This window comes from Pristis pectinata, chromosome 2 (genome assembly GCF_009764475.1).
Source record: "Pristis pectinata isolate sPriPec2 chromosome 2, sPriPec2.1.pri, whole genome shotgun sequence".
Taxonomy (NCBI): domain Eukaryota; kingdom Metazoa; phylum Chordata; class Chondrichthyes; order Rhinopristiformes; family Pristidae; genus Pristis; species Pristis pectinata.
Genome location: NC_067406.1, coordinates 75099526 through 75117033, shown reverse-complemented (window position 1 = coordinate 75117033; position 17508 = coordinate 75099526). Strand labels below are relative to the sequence as shown.

Genomic DNA, 17508 nt, shown 5'->3' with positions numbered 1-17508 from the left:
AAAGGCAGGATCTGCTAGGATATACGAACTCTCACCCAGAGTAGGAAGTTTAGGGCTCCCATGTTAAAGCAGTATTCCTGAACTTGTACTCAGCTGATCATCTTGAGGTGTCTACACTCTGCTGCTGTATTTCTTGAGGAGTCTCCCAGTGAGTGTATTCCCTAAGAGTCCAGCACCAGTCCAGTGGAGTGGACTAGTGGGGAAAAGCAGCTGTGAAGAGAAAGTAAGTAAAAGTAATTCTCTTGATTTAATCTGGTTGAATTAGGACATTTTTTTTTCTTTCTGAATGTCCCAGTATTTTAGTTTTAGTTAGTGTATTTGAATTATAGAAGTTAAAATTATAATAGCCTTTTCAATATGTCTTTGGAAGTTTTTTTAATGTCTGAGACATTCAATCCCTTTCATTGCTTTGATAGCCAAAAAAAAACCAGAAATGCAGCCTAACAGCTCTCAAAGCATTTCAGTTTGTCAGTCTTAATCCAAAAGCCTTGTTCTGTCCTGGTCTTTGCCAATCAGCTGGGAGGCAACTTCCTGAAAGAAAATTCTCCTTATCTAGGTACAAATGAATTCGAGAGCAGGCAACCCATGAACTCGGGTGGCTTGCGACCTAGTGCAAGGCCTAGGTTGTTATAAGGCCACAGTTTAAGATACTTGATGATATTGAGTTTGTCTTTCCAAAAGTTGAAATTTCATTAAGGTTGCTCAATTTGTCATTCTCTCTTATATACCTTTTTAAAGGCTAATGTTTTTTTTCTTTCTTTTAGTATGTATTGCATCAGGAACAAAGGTGGCATTATTTAACAGACTTCGTTCACAGACCGTCAGCACACGGTATTTACATGTGGAAGGAGGGAACTTCCATGCCAGTTCACAACAGTGGGGAGCATTTTACATCCATCTATGTTAGTATCTACAATTAACCTTTGTCCACTTTATCATGCATTATTGGTTTGAACCTTGTTAAATTTTGGTATAGCCATCTTCAGGTAAAATTAAGTCTCCATTGCAATTTTTTTAAACATTTGACAGAGGAGAAACGCTTTGAATGTTGGATTGGCTATTACAAGATGATGGACAGTCTCTGTAATTATGGCTGCTAATTCCACAAAATCTCGACAGTAAAGGAGAATTTTGGGATGAAAGCATGACTGTGTTAATGTCAGGCGTGGTAGTGTAGCAGTTAGCATAATGCTATTTCAGTGCCAGTGATCCGGGTTCAATTCTGGCTACTGTCAGTAAGAAGTTTGTATTTTCTCCCCCATACGTCTGTGTGGGTTTCCTCTTGGTACTCTGGTTTCCTCCCACGTTCCAAAGACATATGGGCTAGGAAGTTGTGGGCATGCTATGTTGGCGCCGGAAGCGTGGCGACACTTGCAGGCTGCCCCCAGAACACTACGCAAAAAGATGCATTTCACTGTGTTTCGATGTACATGTGATAAAGGTATCATCGTAATTCCTCCAATGCCAATTGTCTCTCCCATCTATGATACATAGTGTGCATGTCAAGGTATCTTGAAAATGGGAGGCATTATTGTGAGAACTAAGGAACTCGCAGTGTCATTAAATCAATACCACCGACATTCAAAATGGGAAACTAAAAATAAAATCTGAAAATAGTGGAATACAGAATCCACTGAGAATGAACAATTTAAAGAGATTGCTATTCAAAAAAAAATTGCACAGGAGGTTTGGCTCAGTGATAATCTTGTCTCCAAGTTTGAAACTTCTGGTTTCAAGTTCCACTCCAGAGACTTGAACAGAAATCTTAGATTTGACAATCCAGTGCTGCGCTATTGGAACTGCTGCTTTTTTTGGATGAGCTATCTGGCCACTCAGGTCAATGTAAGAGTGACTGAAGATTATCCCTGGTGTCTTGGGTAATGTTTCTTAAACAGTCAACATCACTAAAACAGTGTGATCAGGTGATTGTCATGTTGCTCTTTAAAAAAACTTGCTCTGCATAAATTGGTTGCCATGCTTGTGCGTTACAATAATGATTATATCACTAGAGTACTTAATTGAAAAGGGTGTCAACAAAGTCAACAAAGACTTTTTCTTTTATTTGTAATGGGCCTAAAACATCCATTGTCCTATGGACAAACTAGGATTTTAAAAGTTAGCTGCACAAGCAGAGGAAACATTGATTTTGGTCACCCAGATTTTCCTAGATTTTCAAATATTCCTGAATGATTTGAAATATCAGATATAACCCTGCAATTCAAGAAATTTGAATTCTTTTTGGGGGAGTGATAAGGCAAACCAAGTGACTACATAAAACTGACTTTACAAAAGCGAAATCGCATTTGATAAAGGAATGTTTTGTATATATTTCTAGTAGAATGGATAAGAGGGAATAAGTGAATGGTGTGTTGGATTTTCAAAATTCACTTGCTTAAGTATAGAACATCAGCATAGAATGAAGTTTGGTTGATGGATAGAAACTGAAGAATAGGGAATAAATGGGTCATCATTGAGTTATTGTGGGTTACAAGAAAATTCATTGTTTGATTTCTGGCCATTTGCAGTCCATGTCAGTAGTTTAGGTGAGGGTATAAATGATAAAGGCTAAGTAGGAGGCTAACCTGGGAGACGGCTAAAATGCTACTGAAGACAAATTAAGGAAGCAAGATGTGTAGGTAAAGAAATCCTGCTAGTTAAAGATTGTTGACACCCTATCTAGCTGGTACTGCTTTGGTTCTAGTGAAAGAAAAGATGTATTTAAAGTGAGTGCAAAGGTTCACAAGTGTGATTCCTGGGATGAAGGTTTGTTTTGTAAGGAGAGATTGAGTGGACTGGGCCTACAGTTTGAGGACAGGTTGGCTCCTTTGTAAAAATACAATGATTTATCTTGTTAGAAATGTGGGTTCATATCACTGAAATATTCATTATTCATGAGATTCATTACACCCTATCCAGCTGACTTTTTACATGGAAAATGTGTGTTGCTCTGCAAGTATTTGTGTGTTCTTTGCAATATTTCAATGAAATCAGTGATATTAAACCTTGCATTCTAGATCAGTCTCTTAGCTCTTTAATAGTGACTTTCGTGTATGAACATCTCTTTATCAGCAATCACAATGGCAAACAATAATTCAAGTTTGTTCTGAGTGCATCATTCAGTTTGATCATTGTTGTTATGGTTCAGTTGTTCAATGTTGTATGGATTCACTGAATGTTGCCTTGGACTAGCTGTTGATCTCCATCATTGAGCCTACAATCACTGAAATCTCTTGCTTCATCCTTGGTTATTTATCTTCCAGCCCTTCTCGTACTATCTCTAGGCTTACCTACTTTAGAACACTCCTAAGTGGCCTTCATTGTTCTACTTGCTGTAAACAAGTTCTTAGAATTGTACCTTGTAACAAAATAAATAGGAAACCAAAGAATTGCAGATGCTGGAAATCTGTAAATAAAAACAAAATGCCAGAAATATTCATCAGGCCAGGCAGGGTCTACGGAGGTAGAAATAGGGTCAATGTTTCATATTTCATATAGTTGCTGTGCAATTCCAGCATTTTTGTTTTGAATTCCAGTATTAACCTACATTAGCTTGCGGCTAAACATTGACTTGGTTTTTAAAATTTCTATTCTTGTCAAATTCCTTTGTAGCCTTTCTGTTCCCTATCTTATTTCTTCCTGCTGTACAACCCTCACTTCTCTGCTATCTCAATTCTCTCCTGTTGTTTGTCTTTCAAATTTAATCACTCCAACATTGCTGGTCATGCTTTCAGCTACTAGGTTCTAGAGTTCCCTTCCTGGTCCTCTCCTCTTTACCTCTTTAGTCTAAAGTATTCCTGAAAACCTATTTTTTTGACTAAGGTTCTAGTAATCTACCTTAATATCTCATGACTCTGTGTTGTATCTAATGTAACTCTCTCTGGAGTAGCGCCTTCAATATTGCATAAAACTGGTGTATAAATAGTCTTCCACTTATTTTACCGGAGTGTAGCATATTCTGCCTTATGCCTAATTAGCATAAGGACATCAAATATAAAAACACAAAATTCTAAAATTGCTTAGCAAGTTAGGCAGCTTTAATGGGAGAGAAACAGAATTAACACTTCAAGTTGATGAACCTTCACCAGAGTTCAAGATGATACACATACACCAGAGGCAACATGGAGAAGAGCCAACAAGTTAATGTAGAGTCAGCTACATTGTGTGAAATAAAGATCACATCTAGGCTAGATAAGGAAAGGAAGCAAGTAGCCTTGCCTGAAGAAAATCTGCAAAAGAATTGGTTTTTCACTAACACTATCAGCTCTTCCTGTTTCCTTCTGCTTGTATTGTTGAATTCATTGCCATGCTGTGCCATTCCGGGATTTGAACTCAGCATCTTGGTTGTTAATTCAGTATTCTAATCATCAGGTATTTATACACATTTTCATAGCACATAAAATAGTACAACATAGGAACAGGCCCTTCAGGCCTCAATGTTGTGCCAAATTAACTAAACTAGTAATTAAATGCCTAACTAAACTAATCCTTTGTGCCTACACAAGTCTAAATCCCTCCATTCTCTGTACATTCATGTGCCCATCTAAGAGCCTCTTAAGCGCCTCTACCACTGATACAAGACTGGTCTATAGTTGCCAGGATTATCCCTATTTCTCTTCCTGAACAATGGAACAGCATTAGCTAATTGCCAGTCCTCCAATATCTCGCCTGTAGCTAGAGAGAGTACAAATATCTTGGTCAAGGCTCCAGCAATCTCATTTCTCGCCTCTCAAAAACCTGGGTTATATCCCATCAGGCCCTGGAGACTTATCCAGCATAATGTTCTTGAAGAGATCCAACACTGCCTCTTAAGCTCAAAGCACCTGCGCATATTAGCACGCTTCTCCCTACTTTCCTTCTCACTGCTCTGAAATAAATTTTAGTTGTTTTCAGGCAGTTACAGAGCTTGTCTAACTCCACCTTTCTAATTTCTGAAATGTTTCTTCTGGTTCCATTTCTGCTCTTATTTTAATAACCTCTGCAAATTTGACATCTTTACATTTCATTTGTGTCTGACTTAAGCAAGTTAGGAACATTACTCTCCTTTCAACACCTGAGGCAACCCACTTGGTGGAGCTACTTTCTCCAATCATCCTTTTCTTTTTCCTCCCTTATTCTGGCTTTTAATAAATGAATAATTTAAAGGATGTTGCTAAGCCATACTCAGTGTTTATCCTGAATGTGCTTAGTGCTTGTTTTTAAAGACCTTTTGATGCCAAGATATTCTCATGTCACAAGATGTTCTACAGTCATACCTGAGATCCCTTGAACTTGGCCAATTTCTTTCCCAAAGGAAATCACAGCTGCTAGCTAGGTTATTGGTGTACAAATAGTTCTCGCAGCTTTTCCTGTTAATTTGTGCCCATTGTGAATGGGTAAGAATAGCTTAATCTGACAGCGTAATACACTGGGTTCAGTCTGTTTTTAGTTGGTACAGCAGTGGGAATTCTGACAATGGGATCAAGGAGAGAACTCTGCAGTGCCTGATCTTTACTCTTCACTTAGCTGTATTACACCCAAGTGTCTTCTGTAGTTGCTAGAGAAGGGGCCAGCTCTATCATGATGCAGACTGGGCCCACCACCTTCTCTCATTCCACATGTACACTCGTGCTCTTCCCATTTCTGCCCAGGTATCTGACTGGTTCAGGTGGCAAAGTGCAGAAGCCCAGCTGTTGAAATGTATCTGGTAGCCTTTCACAACTAGGAAAGCTGGGGCTGGGTTTTGCCAGCTGTGGAACCTGTAAATGATTTTAATGGTTTTCTTAGATGTCTCTAATATTTAGACATTTGGGAGAAAAAAGACTATTAAAATTGAAGTAAATTGCTAAAATAAAATTGGCAATAAAGCAATTACATATGTTTTAAAAACTCTGGCAAAATATTTAAAACAAAAGAAACTGGCTTTGTGCAAGATCCAAATAGCATTGTTGTTGGACTTTGGAGCAAGTTGGCAAATTCGGCTTTCTGAATCTATAAGTAGATGATTATAGGTATTCTGCATTTCATAGTGCATTCATGGATATCTAATACTTGGAGCCACTTCAATGGCCCAAGTCAAAGTAGATGAAGAATGCGGGGGGTGGTCTTAATGGAGCGAGTTGACTCAATGGTTACAAGCATTCTGCGTGTACCTCTTCTCTGATAAAATTCTAATTGTTATGTAGTTGAGCTTGAAATTTCTCGGAGTGCCAGTAGTTCTACTGTGAAGCTTCTGTCATACTGTTCTAAATGTCAAGGCTCCTGCACAACTGCAGAAGTTCTAAACTTGCTGTCCAGGTTCAGCAAATTCTTCATCTGATTGAAAGCCATCAAGTAAGCCAAACTTGTACCTAATTTGAAACTTGGGTGAATGTAAAGAAAAATGCTCCCAAGCAGGAAAATCCAGGTATATTTGCCCTGCCATTCATTATCTATTTAATTTGGTGCAAATCAGCGTTAGCCCTAACAAGTCTTATTGTTGAAAACAGCTGATTACTGTAATACATTTAATAATAAGATATTGTGCAAACTATTGACCAAGTAAACAATGTGCATCTAATTCATCAGGGTGAAGAATTTGAGGACATTTATTGATAATGTTTATTATTGCATAGTAGTATTTTGAACAAGTTCCTTATTTAAATATGCAAACACCTTGGATTCCAGGTTCATACTGTAAATATGTTTGTTATCTGCAGTGGATGATGAAGAATCAGAGGGGGAAGAATTTACAGTCCGTGATGGATACATTCATTATGGTCAAACAGTGAAGCTTGTGTGCTCTGTAACTGGGATGGCACTCCCTAGACTGGTACAGTGGCATTTATTTGCTTGTCTTTGACAATCTAATATTCAAGCATAATAAATTAGAACTATGTGTGTATTTGTTTTACCATTTGTATATCCAAAGTGCAGAGAAATTTCTGCTGCGCGATTATTTGGCAATTCACAGAAGACCTTTATTTCCTATTTTAATAACTTGAAGCAGAAGTGGTCGATTCAGCCCCTCATACCTGCTCTGCAATTCATGGCTGATCTTTTGCACACCACTCAGGCATAACCCGAATATCCCTTAATTGCCTTAATATCGACAAATCTTTCTTTCATTTTCTTGAATATACCCAATGACTGATGCTCCACAGCTGCCTTGGGTAGAGAAATCCCTATGTCACTACTCTCTAGATGAAGACACTAAATCCAGATGCTGGAATCTGGAGCAAAAATCTGAAGGAATTCAGCAGATCAGGCATGCTCTGTGGGGGCAGAGGGATGGTCAACTTTTCAGGACTGAAAGTGTAGGGGGGGGATAGCTAGTATAAAAAGGTGAGGGGGAGGAGTGAGGTGGGAGCTGGTGGGCAATAGGTGGAGCCAGGTGTGGAGGGGGATGATGGGCACATGGAACCAGGGTGGGGGTGGGGAGATGTGGAGACAATAAAGTGCTGCAGATTCTGGATAAGCAAGGGAGGTGATGAGTGGAACCAGATACGGGAGGGACGACGGGCAGATGGAACTCGTGGGGGAGGGGAAAGAAACCAGGTTGAGGTGTGGGGGTGAAAGAACCTGACTGAATCAGGAGAGAGAAAGGAACATGGGGTGCAGGTTACCTGAAATTGGAAAATCAATGTTCATATCATTGGATTATAGACTACTCAAGTGGAATACGAGGTGCTGTTCTTTTAGTTTGCATTTGGCATTAGCCTGGCAGTAGAGAAGGCTGAAGACAAGCATGTCAGTGTGGGAATGGGAAGGGGTGTTGAAGTAGCCTGCAGTCGGGAGCTAGGTAGGCCATTACGGACAGAATGCAAGTACTTGGCAGAACAGTCACTTAGCCTAAACTTGGTCTCATTGATGTAGAGGAGACCACATCATGAGCACTGAATGGAATAAACAAGGTTAGACGAGGTGCATGTGATTCTCTGCCTCACTTCGAAGGGCTGTTAGGGTGCTGGATGGTGGTGCGGGAGGATGGATGGAATGAAATTTCTTCTCATCTGTGTTTTGAATGGTCGGCCTGTTATTTCTGAGGTTGTGATTTCTGGTTTTATACAGTCCAGCCAAGGGAAACATTAATCCCGGTCAGTTCCCCCGATAAAATGTTTGTTTCAATGAAATCATCTTCCATTCTTTTGAGCTCAAAAGCATAGGCCCAACAAAAACAGAAAATTCAGGAAACACTGTGCAGGTCAGGTAGCATCTGGAAAGAGAAAGAGTTAAGGTTTCAGGTCAAGAATCCTTAGAACTATGAAAGGAAAAAAGTTGTTTTAAATTGCAGAGAATGTGGGGGACAGTCTGATGGGACAAAGGCCAGGATTGTCATGGGGATAAGTTGTAGAGATCATCCAATCAAGAGATTAATATGGGGAGGTAAAGAGTAAGAATATGAACGAAAGAGCGTGAAAAGTTGTGAACAGCAGAGCTGTAGGATCGGCCCAGCAGCTCAGGCTGTGCAAATGGGGAAAGAAACTGAGCCAATATCACAGATGCTTCAAAGCAAAAATAACCAGTTCTGATAGAGACAGGAAGCAAATTATCTGAAGCTGTAAAATTCAATATCGAGGTCAGAAGCTGCAACATGCTTAGATGGAAGATAAAGTGCTATTCCTCAAGCTTGTGTTGGGCCTTGTTGTACAGTGCAGGAGGCCACGATCAGGGGGTGGGTTAGAGAATTAAATTGGCAGAAAGAAACTCTGGATCATCCCTACAGACTGAAAGGTAGGTGATATACAAACCAGTCATCCAATCTGGGTTTAGTTTTACCAGGGTAGAAGAGACCACATGTAAACACCAAATGCAGTGCACTAGCTTGGAAGAAGTGTAACCTAATTACTGCTTCACCTGGAAGGGCAGTTTTGGTACCTGGATAGTGGGGAAGGAAAAGTAAAAGGTGAGGAATCTCTTGTCTGTGTAAGTTCCATAAGAAGCGGAGCAGTTGGTGGGGATGGATGGGGAGGACCAGAGTCACAAAGGAAACGGTCTCTTCAGAATGCTAAGAGAGCAGGGGAAGATGTATCTAGTGGTAGAATCTTGTTGAAGCTGGCAGGAATTGCTAAGGATGATCCATTGAATACAGGCACATGGGGTGGAAGGAGAGAACCAGGAGAATGCTATCTTTGCTCTTTCCAGGAAGGGGGGGTGAGAGCAGAGGTGTGGGAAATGGATGAGAAGTAGTCAAGGACTTGGTAAACTGTGGTGGAAGGGAAGCCATCGTTCAGGAAGGAGGATGTCTCTGAGACGGTTGTGTGGAAAGTCTTGTCATTGGAGAAAAATGACACAGACAGAGGAATTGGAGAATGAAATTGGGTCCTTGCTGGAGGCAGGATGGAAGAAAGTATTGCCAAGGTAGCTGTGGAATTATAATGAATGCCCAGACACTGCTGAATTCCCCTTCATTAGTCAAAGCAGCCATCATAGGAATCGAGCTGTTGAATCTTTGCTACACTCATATCAGAGGTAGATCTTTTTGGGGTTAGGGCACCAGACCTAATATACAATATTGCTGATACGTTCTCACCGGGGTCCTATATAATTTGAGTAAGGTATCTCTTGTGCTCCAAACATATAAAAATTGTTTGACTTCGACTCTGCTTGCTGCACCTACTTCTTAAGTTTGAGTAATTTGACAACCATGTCACTCTGAACACTACATTCAGAGCTCAAACCATTTTAAAAAATATTGCTCTGTTTTGATCAAAGTGGATGATCTCACATTTTTCCATATTATATTGGATCTGGCACGTTCCTGGCTATTTACTTAACCTGCTTTTATCTTCTTGAAGCCTCTGTAATCCTCCTTGCAGCCCACGCTTTGTGTCATGAGTAAACTTGAATATATTGCATTTAATCTCCATGTTTAAGTCATCGATATACATGTATCCCTTGATTTGCAGAAGTTTGATTTATGATTTTTTTGTGGTAACTTCATCAGCACTTCGGCATGTGTCCTTGATATACTAATCCATTTTTTTTTTGCTATAACGATTAGCATGTTACTCTCTGCCCATAGAATGCACAGTACCATAATACCCTCAATGCATTTCATCCAGTAATTAACAAAATTTCACCTAACAAGTTTTCCACTGGCACATCTCTTTTGCAGATTGTGAACAACTGGGCCTAACACCCATCCCTATGGCACCCCACTTGTCACAGCCTCCCACTCTGAAAATAACCCATTTCATTCCAACTCTTATCTTCACAAGAGTTACCCAATCTCCACAAGTGTACCACCCATTGTACTGTGACCTCTAAATTTGTTAAAATAATTTTGCATGGCATCTTATCAAAGTTTTTTTAAGTCCAAATTCATCACATCAACTGGTTTCTCCTCATCTGTTCTGCTAGTTATAACTTCAAAAAAAAAGCTTTGTCAAACACAATTTTTTAAAATAAATTCATGTTAACTCTCAGCAATTTGATTTTCTAAGAGGCCTGTTAGTACAGATGGATTTCCAACCCCCCCCCCCCCCCACCCCACCCCACCCCTCTCCTAATCAAAGTTCCCTTGGTCCTCTCCTTCCTCCCCACAAGTCTCTGCATTCAACAGATCATGCTAGTGGATGCATAATGATCTATTGCTCCCCATTTTTACTTCCCTTTTCTTAAATTATAGGGTTACATTTGTTTCTTTCCAATCTGTGGGAACTGTTCTAGAATCTCAGCAATTTTAGCTGATGACGATAAATGCATCCACTATCTTTACAGCCATTTCTTTCAAAGCCCTTGGATGCAGGTCATCAGGGACTTGCTGTTTTTCAGTCCTGTTAGTTTCTCAGTACACTTGATACATAATTTGACCATGGGGTGGAAGGTGGTAATGCAATGTTGATACTATTTTTAAACAGGTGCTGACTTACAAAAAATGTCATTTGATTAGATGCAGTAATCTTTTGTCTTCCAATTTCTCCCCATCTAAGCATGTTCTCAAAAGAACAGCCAACAGACCTGAGACTTGTGCTGCATAATGTTGTATATACTGTCTAAAATTTAACTAGCTGGTGATTTACTTAACATTGAAGAATGAGTGGGAAACAGCACGTCAGATTTATATTCAGGAAATGTTTGAATAATGTGCTATAACAATATTAGGATCTCTCAAAATGCTGTAAAGCGCAGGTATTAGTTTTCCAAGTGCAGTTTCTGCTTTATGAAAGGTGGGAGTCAAGCTTTTGCAAAGTGCAGCAAGTGCCAACTGAGATGAATGATCAATTGATCTGTTTCTTATGTTATGGATGGGGGGAGGAGTATTAACTAAGAGTGCCTTGGTTTTTAAATAATGGGTCAGATCGTATTTAACCTGAATCACCATCTGCAATCATTCCTCCATTCCCCCCCCCCCCCCCCCCCCCCACTGCCCGATTATCCCTGCAGCTGATCAGCTCTAACAGTCTTATGGCCTTGGTTCTGCAGCTGTCCCACAAGCAGTGATGACCAGGTCTCTAGATGTCTCGTCCTGTGACCTTGCCCTCAGTTCCATCCTGATCATCTTTGAGGCCTCAGTGTTTTAAAGTGTCTGATAATCAGAAACATCTAATTATTTGAACTTAACTTAAATAAAAATTAAACTGAATTATGAAAAAAACTTTCAGTTTTTACTGTGTGGGGGGGGGGAATGATGGAAGCTAAGGAAATGGGGGGGCGGGGGGGGGGAGGGGGTGGAAATGAGTGCTGTTGTCTTGGACCACATAAAAATTAGCAGGGAGGAGGTATTGGAGGCCTTAAAGTGCATTAAGGTGGATACATCCCCAGGGCCTGGCCTAGTGCATTGTCAGACCTTGTGGGAAGCTAGAGAAGAAATTGTAGAGGCCCTTGGAGAGATTTTTGCTTCATCTCTGGTCATAGTGAGGTTCTGAAGGACTGGAGAGTGGCTAATGTGTACCGTTGTTTAAAGGGTAGCAAAAAGCTACAGGCCAGTGAGTCTGACATCGGTGGTGGGTAAATTGCTGGAGAGGATTCTAAGGGACCGGATCTACCAACGTTTGGAGAGACAGGGTCTGATTCGGGACAGTCAGCACGGCTTTGTGCATGGGAAGTCATGTCTAACAAATCTCGGAGTCCTTCGAGGAGATAACCAAGAGAGTAGATGAGGGTAGGGTAGTGGATTTGTCTATATGGACTTTAGCAAGGACTTTAACAAGGTCCCTCATGGCAGGCTAGTCTGGAAAGTTAGATCACAAATTAATCTCCATTTGACATTCCTTGGCCCATGTACCTATCTGATCAAGATCCCTCTGTATATCCTGATAACTATCTTCATTGTCAACAACACCACCTATTTTAGTGTCATCTGCAAACTTACCCAACCATGCCTTGTACCTTCTCATCAAAATCATGGAGGTGGCAAATAGCAATGGGCCTAGTACTGACCCCTAGGGAATACCACTAGTCACAGGTCTCCAGTCTGGAAAAACAACCTTCCACTATCACCCTCTGCTTCCTACCATCAAGGCAATTGTGTATCCAATTAGCTAGCTCTCCCTGGATCCCAGGAAATCTAAATTTCCATAGCAGCCTACCATGTGGAACCTTATCAAAGGCCTTGCTGAAGTCCATATAGACTACATCTACTACCCTGCCCTCATCAACCTTGGTTACTTCTTCAAAAAAACTCAATCAAATTTGTGAGACATTTCCTATGCACAAAGCCGTGCTGACTATCCCAAATCAACCCCCATCTTTCCATATGCTTGTATATCTTATCCCTCTGAATCCCCCTCCAGTAATTTATCTACCACAGATGTTAGGCTTACTGGTCTATAGTTCCCAGGTTTTTCTTTGCAGCCCTTCTTTAAATAAAGGCACAACATCAGCCATCCTCCAGTCTTCCAGCACTTCACTCATCGCTAACAATGAAGCATATATCTCAGCCAGGGCTCCTGCAATTTCTTCTCTAGCTTTTCAGTGTTCTTGGATATACCTGATCAGGCCCTGGAGATTTATCTACCTTCATGCTTCTTATGACAGCCAGCTACTCCTCTTCTGTACTGCGGACTATCCCCAAGACATCCCCATTAGCTATCTTAAGTTCCGAAGTCTTCATGTCCTTCTTGGAATCCCCCTCTAGTAATTTATCTACCACAGACGTTAGGCTGAGAAACAGAAGAAATATTCATTGAGGACCTCGCCCATCTCCTACAGCTCCACACAAAGATGTTCACTTTAGTCTTTGAGGGGCCCTATTTTCTCTCTAGAATTCCTCTTTCCCCTAATATAAAGTCTCTTTGGATCCTCCTTGATCTTCTCTGCCAAAGTACACTCCTGCATCCTCTATACTCCAGGGATTTGCTTGATCTCAGCTCCCTGTACCTGATCCATGCCTCCATTTTCCTGACCAGAGCTTCAATATCCCTCGTCATCCAGGGTTCCCTACTTCTTCTAGCCTTGCAACAGGAACGTGCAGATCTTGAACACTCCACCTCACTTTTAAAAGCTTCCCATTTGCCAGACATCTCTTTGCCTGCAAACAGCATACTCCAGTCAACTTTTGCAAGTTACTCTCTAATACCATCAAAATTTGCCTTGACCTAATTTAGAACTTGTGGGCCAGATCTGTCCCTTTCCATAATTGATTTAAAACTAATAGAACTATGGTCACTAGTCCCAAAGTGATCCCCACTGACACCTAAGTAATTTGTTCTGCCCCACCTTCCAGGAGTAGATCAAGCTTTGCCCCTTCCCTCATATGGCCTTCTATATATTGCCTGAGGAAACTTTCCTGAACATGCAATAAATTCCACCCATCTAAGCCCATAACAGTATGGCAGTCCCAGTCTGTATTAGGAAAGTTAAAATCCCCTACTATGACAACCCTATTATTCTTGCAACTTTCAGCAATCGCCTTGCATATTTGTTCCTTTAATTGCCATTGACTATTAGGGGGCCTATAGTACAATCCCAAGGAGGTGACCATCCCCTTGTGCACTCGATGGAACTGCCAGCTAGTCATCAGCACAATCCAGCAAAATGCTTAAATCTTTATCTCCAATATCACAGACCTTGATTCTTAAAACTTTTTTCTAAATATTTAAATTTCTAACAAAGTAGACCACCTCTAACTGTACAAAAATGTTAATGTTTATGCTTGAATCCACAAACTTTTCAATCATGATAAATGTGATGCTGAACATTTATATTACAGAAATACAAATCTCAAAATGTTTTAGTGTGAGGTAAGAGGCACTGTTGTGTCCAGGTTAATAGTTGTCCTGTCAAAGTACCCATTAGTTAAGTAGTGGTGGACAACCTGGTTGACAGATTGCAATCTTGTCTCTTTGGCAATATATCACTAGCAGTTTCTGCATTCTAAAGGTCTTGCATTTGGAAACCTTTTTCCTTTCTGCAATAGATCTGTGGTTTTTTCCATCTGTTGTGGATGTAGATAAGATGGTAGTTCTATCAGGACTTCGCTTGTGTAAGCAATTACAAATTTGGAAGTAGTTATAAAAATGTCATTTCTGTCCTATCTTTGATTATCAAGATCACCCAAGAATCCAGTAAACTGACCTTCAGAATGTTGATCTTTTACAGATAATTCGTAAAGTGGATAAACAAACGGCATTATTAGATGCAGATGATCCAGTATCGCAGCTCCACAAGTGTGCATTTTATCTTAAGGATACTGAAAGGATGTACCTGTGCCTTTCACAAGAAAGAATTATCCAATTCCAAGTAAGAAAATATTGATGTAATTTTTTGATGACCACTGGCTGTATCTGTAGAAATATTGATGTAATTTTGATGACCACTGGCTGTATCTGTAAACTTGTCCCACAGATATGACTCTAGTTTTGGGAGCCCAAAGAAAATGAAGAGGAATTACTCATTTATCCTTGGACAGTCTCGCAAAACTGTTGTGGTGGTTGTAGTTACAAAAGTGATGCCAATCTTGTAATGTAGTCCAGAAGAATAATTGGGCTACATGGCATTGATTCTAGCCTGCATATCTCAATCACCACCCAGACTAGTTCTACGGCCAACAGCTTCCAAAGTATTGCTGGCATGTCCAAGGCAGTCTTTCTGTGCAGCACTACAGGCTACAAGAGGTGACCAAGCAGAGAGAACCAGGGCCAAGCACAAGGCCACACTGACATCTGACATTTAACAATATTTGGGGAAAATAATTTTCAAAATAATTATTTTAAAAATGTATTTTGACACGTGCAACTGCTGTTATTTATTCAAAAACCTAAACATGGTAAACAAATTTACCTAAACGTACCTTTTTTCAAATGAAGGATGGTGACACTGTTCAAATGAACGATGCTGTGCTAAGCTGAGGGGCCAGGTACAAAATGCTCCCAGCCCCTCAACTCAGTGATTTGCATGGACCCAGTGATGAGTCCAGTGGCATACTTCTGCCTTGCAGTTTGGAGAAAGTCAGAACCTGTTGCCATATGCATTGCAGCCAGCCAGTTCTTTTTGGAACCGTCAGCTAGCCTTCGGCCCATTCTTCCATAGGTAAGTGTTTGAGAGAGAGTTTAAAAACAACCAAATCAAGCAATGTGTGATTGTATTGTGAAGGTTCATGTGGGCTTTGAGTTAATGTAGAATATGAAAGTGCAGCTGCCACATGGCATTTTGAAACAACATGCAAAAGTATCTTGTTTTAGTGGTTACAATCTGAAAATTGGCAGTCTGGAGTTATTGCTATGATATGTAGAGGATGTATTTGGTTATGGCATTGTCCAAGAAAAGTTGCCAAACAGGGCTGCAACATTGAAAGTTTTTTTGCATGATCCATTAATGTTGAAGATTTCACACTTCTAGCATTTTGAGCTACTGTTACTATTTATTTTCTCCTGATGATTTTTAAATTGAGGACGAGAATTCAGCAAGACATTCACACTGATGAAGATGGAAATAGTGTCAATGATCTTATAAAATTTAACATTTCCTCAAGCATTACATTGTTTGAGCAATCTACTGAATTAAATGCATAATCTTAGCAGTGCATCAAAATACCAGACTGTTGCAAAGGCATGGTACTGAAACAAAGTCAGCACTCTTCATATTTATTCTCAAATTGTTCACAGTCCACACCTTTTAATTGCTCATAATTTCACTGCAGTTGAATATTTATGATTTTACCCCTGGAGAATTTACAACTGGAATAAAGAAATAGCAGAGAAATTAAACTGTTAATTTACACCTGCCCTCACAGAAGGGGATGCACAAAATCTGCCAAATATGAGGAACTGCAGGAAAAAGTATTAGTTAAATAATACTGGAGAAGTTGGTGAGCTTGAAAGCTGATAAATCCCACGGAAGTGATGATTTGCATCCCAAGGCTTTCAAAGAGCTAGCTTTAGTGGATGCAATTTAGATTTATGAAAGCAAGATCGCATTTGACTAATCTGCTGGAGTTCTTTGACAATGTGATTATTGGAATAGATTAGGGGAAATAGTGGATGTTGTTTATTAGGTTCTTGGAAGGTGATTGATAATCTAGGTTAAGTAGCAAGGTAGAATTCTCAGTTCATGGCAATTCTACATTGGGAGTAAATGTGCTGCCATGGATTGGGAATTGTTTTTTGGACAAATCAAAGAAGGGGAATTAAAGGACCATTTTTAGGTTGGCAGACTGTGACCAGTGCGCCACCCCAGCGATTGGTGCTTCAGGCCCCACATTTTGCCATCTAATTGCAATGGTTTGGTTGAGGGGGCCAAGTTTGCCTTCAATTTGATTTGGATTTTTCTGAAAGGTTATTTTGTATAGAGTGTGGGAGGTAGGATATTGGTATTTACCTTCAGTTAACCCAAAATTAGTGCTGGTTCTTTCATTAGGGTAATGGGGAAAATAAACTGAAGAATCAGGGGTACAATGCAAGTATATGGAACTTGCAACAAAGACTGAATTTCATATGTTTCCTGGCTGCTGGTTTCAGAACAGCATTGAGCCCGTTTTGAGCAAATTAAGTTTAATCGACTTAAATTTTATTGCTCCCTATAAAGAAATTCTCATTTCTCCTGTTTTTATGTGCTTTTTCTTGCCCTATTGATGAGGAGTTGCCTGTTGATATATAGTTTGCTGAGTACCAGCAGTTAATCAGTACCCCATCCAAATTTGTTGCTTAATAGTGTTTTCTGTTCCTCCTTCACTCTATTCCCCCTACTCGACATTCTGACCTAAACTTAGACTCTTTGGAATCTGTGTCCTAGTTAACCAAGTTATCCAAATTTCTTAAAATGCTAAGTAACCAAATTACTAACCACACAATTTCTAAAGCTGAACACTTCTCCAAAATATCGTCCTTCTCTGATCTCTCTCAGCTGATGTACTGCTGAAACACTCATCCATCCTTTTGCTACCTGCATTCTGTCCCAGCTTCTATTTTCTATCCTCTGGAAAATTCCGGCCATTCAAAGCTCCACTGGTACTGAATGTTCATTCATTACTAATACCATACCAAATTTGTGATATCACGGAAACTATGGATTCTGCAGTATTCTCTACCACAATGGACCAAATCATTCAACCTGTTCCCAGGGAGCATCCATCTCTGCTGCTGAGAGCTTTGGAGTTCCATCTCAGAGTTT

The 17508-nt window shown here is 40.1% G+C and overlaps 1 protein-coding gene across 2 annotated transcripts in view; it reads left to right on the top strand.

Moving 5' to 3' along the window:
• rbpjb (recombination signal binding protein for immunoglobulin kappa J region b) overlaps window positions 1-17508 on the top strand; it is a 79842-nt gene that overhangs the window by 50565 nt on the left and 11769 nt on the right. For both annotated transcript variants that reach the window (XM_052045197.1, XM_052045190.1), the window contains 3 exons: window positions 765-902; window positions 6675-6787; window positions 14500-14640. In XM_052045197.1, coding sequence (XP_051901157.1) covers window positions 765-902; window positions 6675-6787; window positions 14500-14640 — 392 coding nt within the window. The remainder of the gene's footprint in view (window positions 1-764; window positions 903-6674; window positions 6788-14499; window positions 14641-17508) is intronic.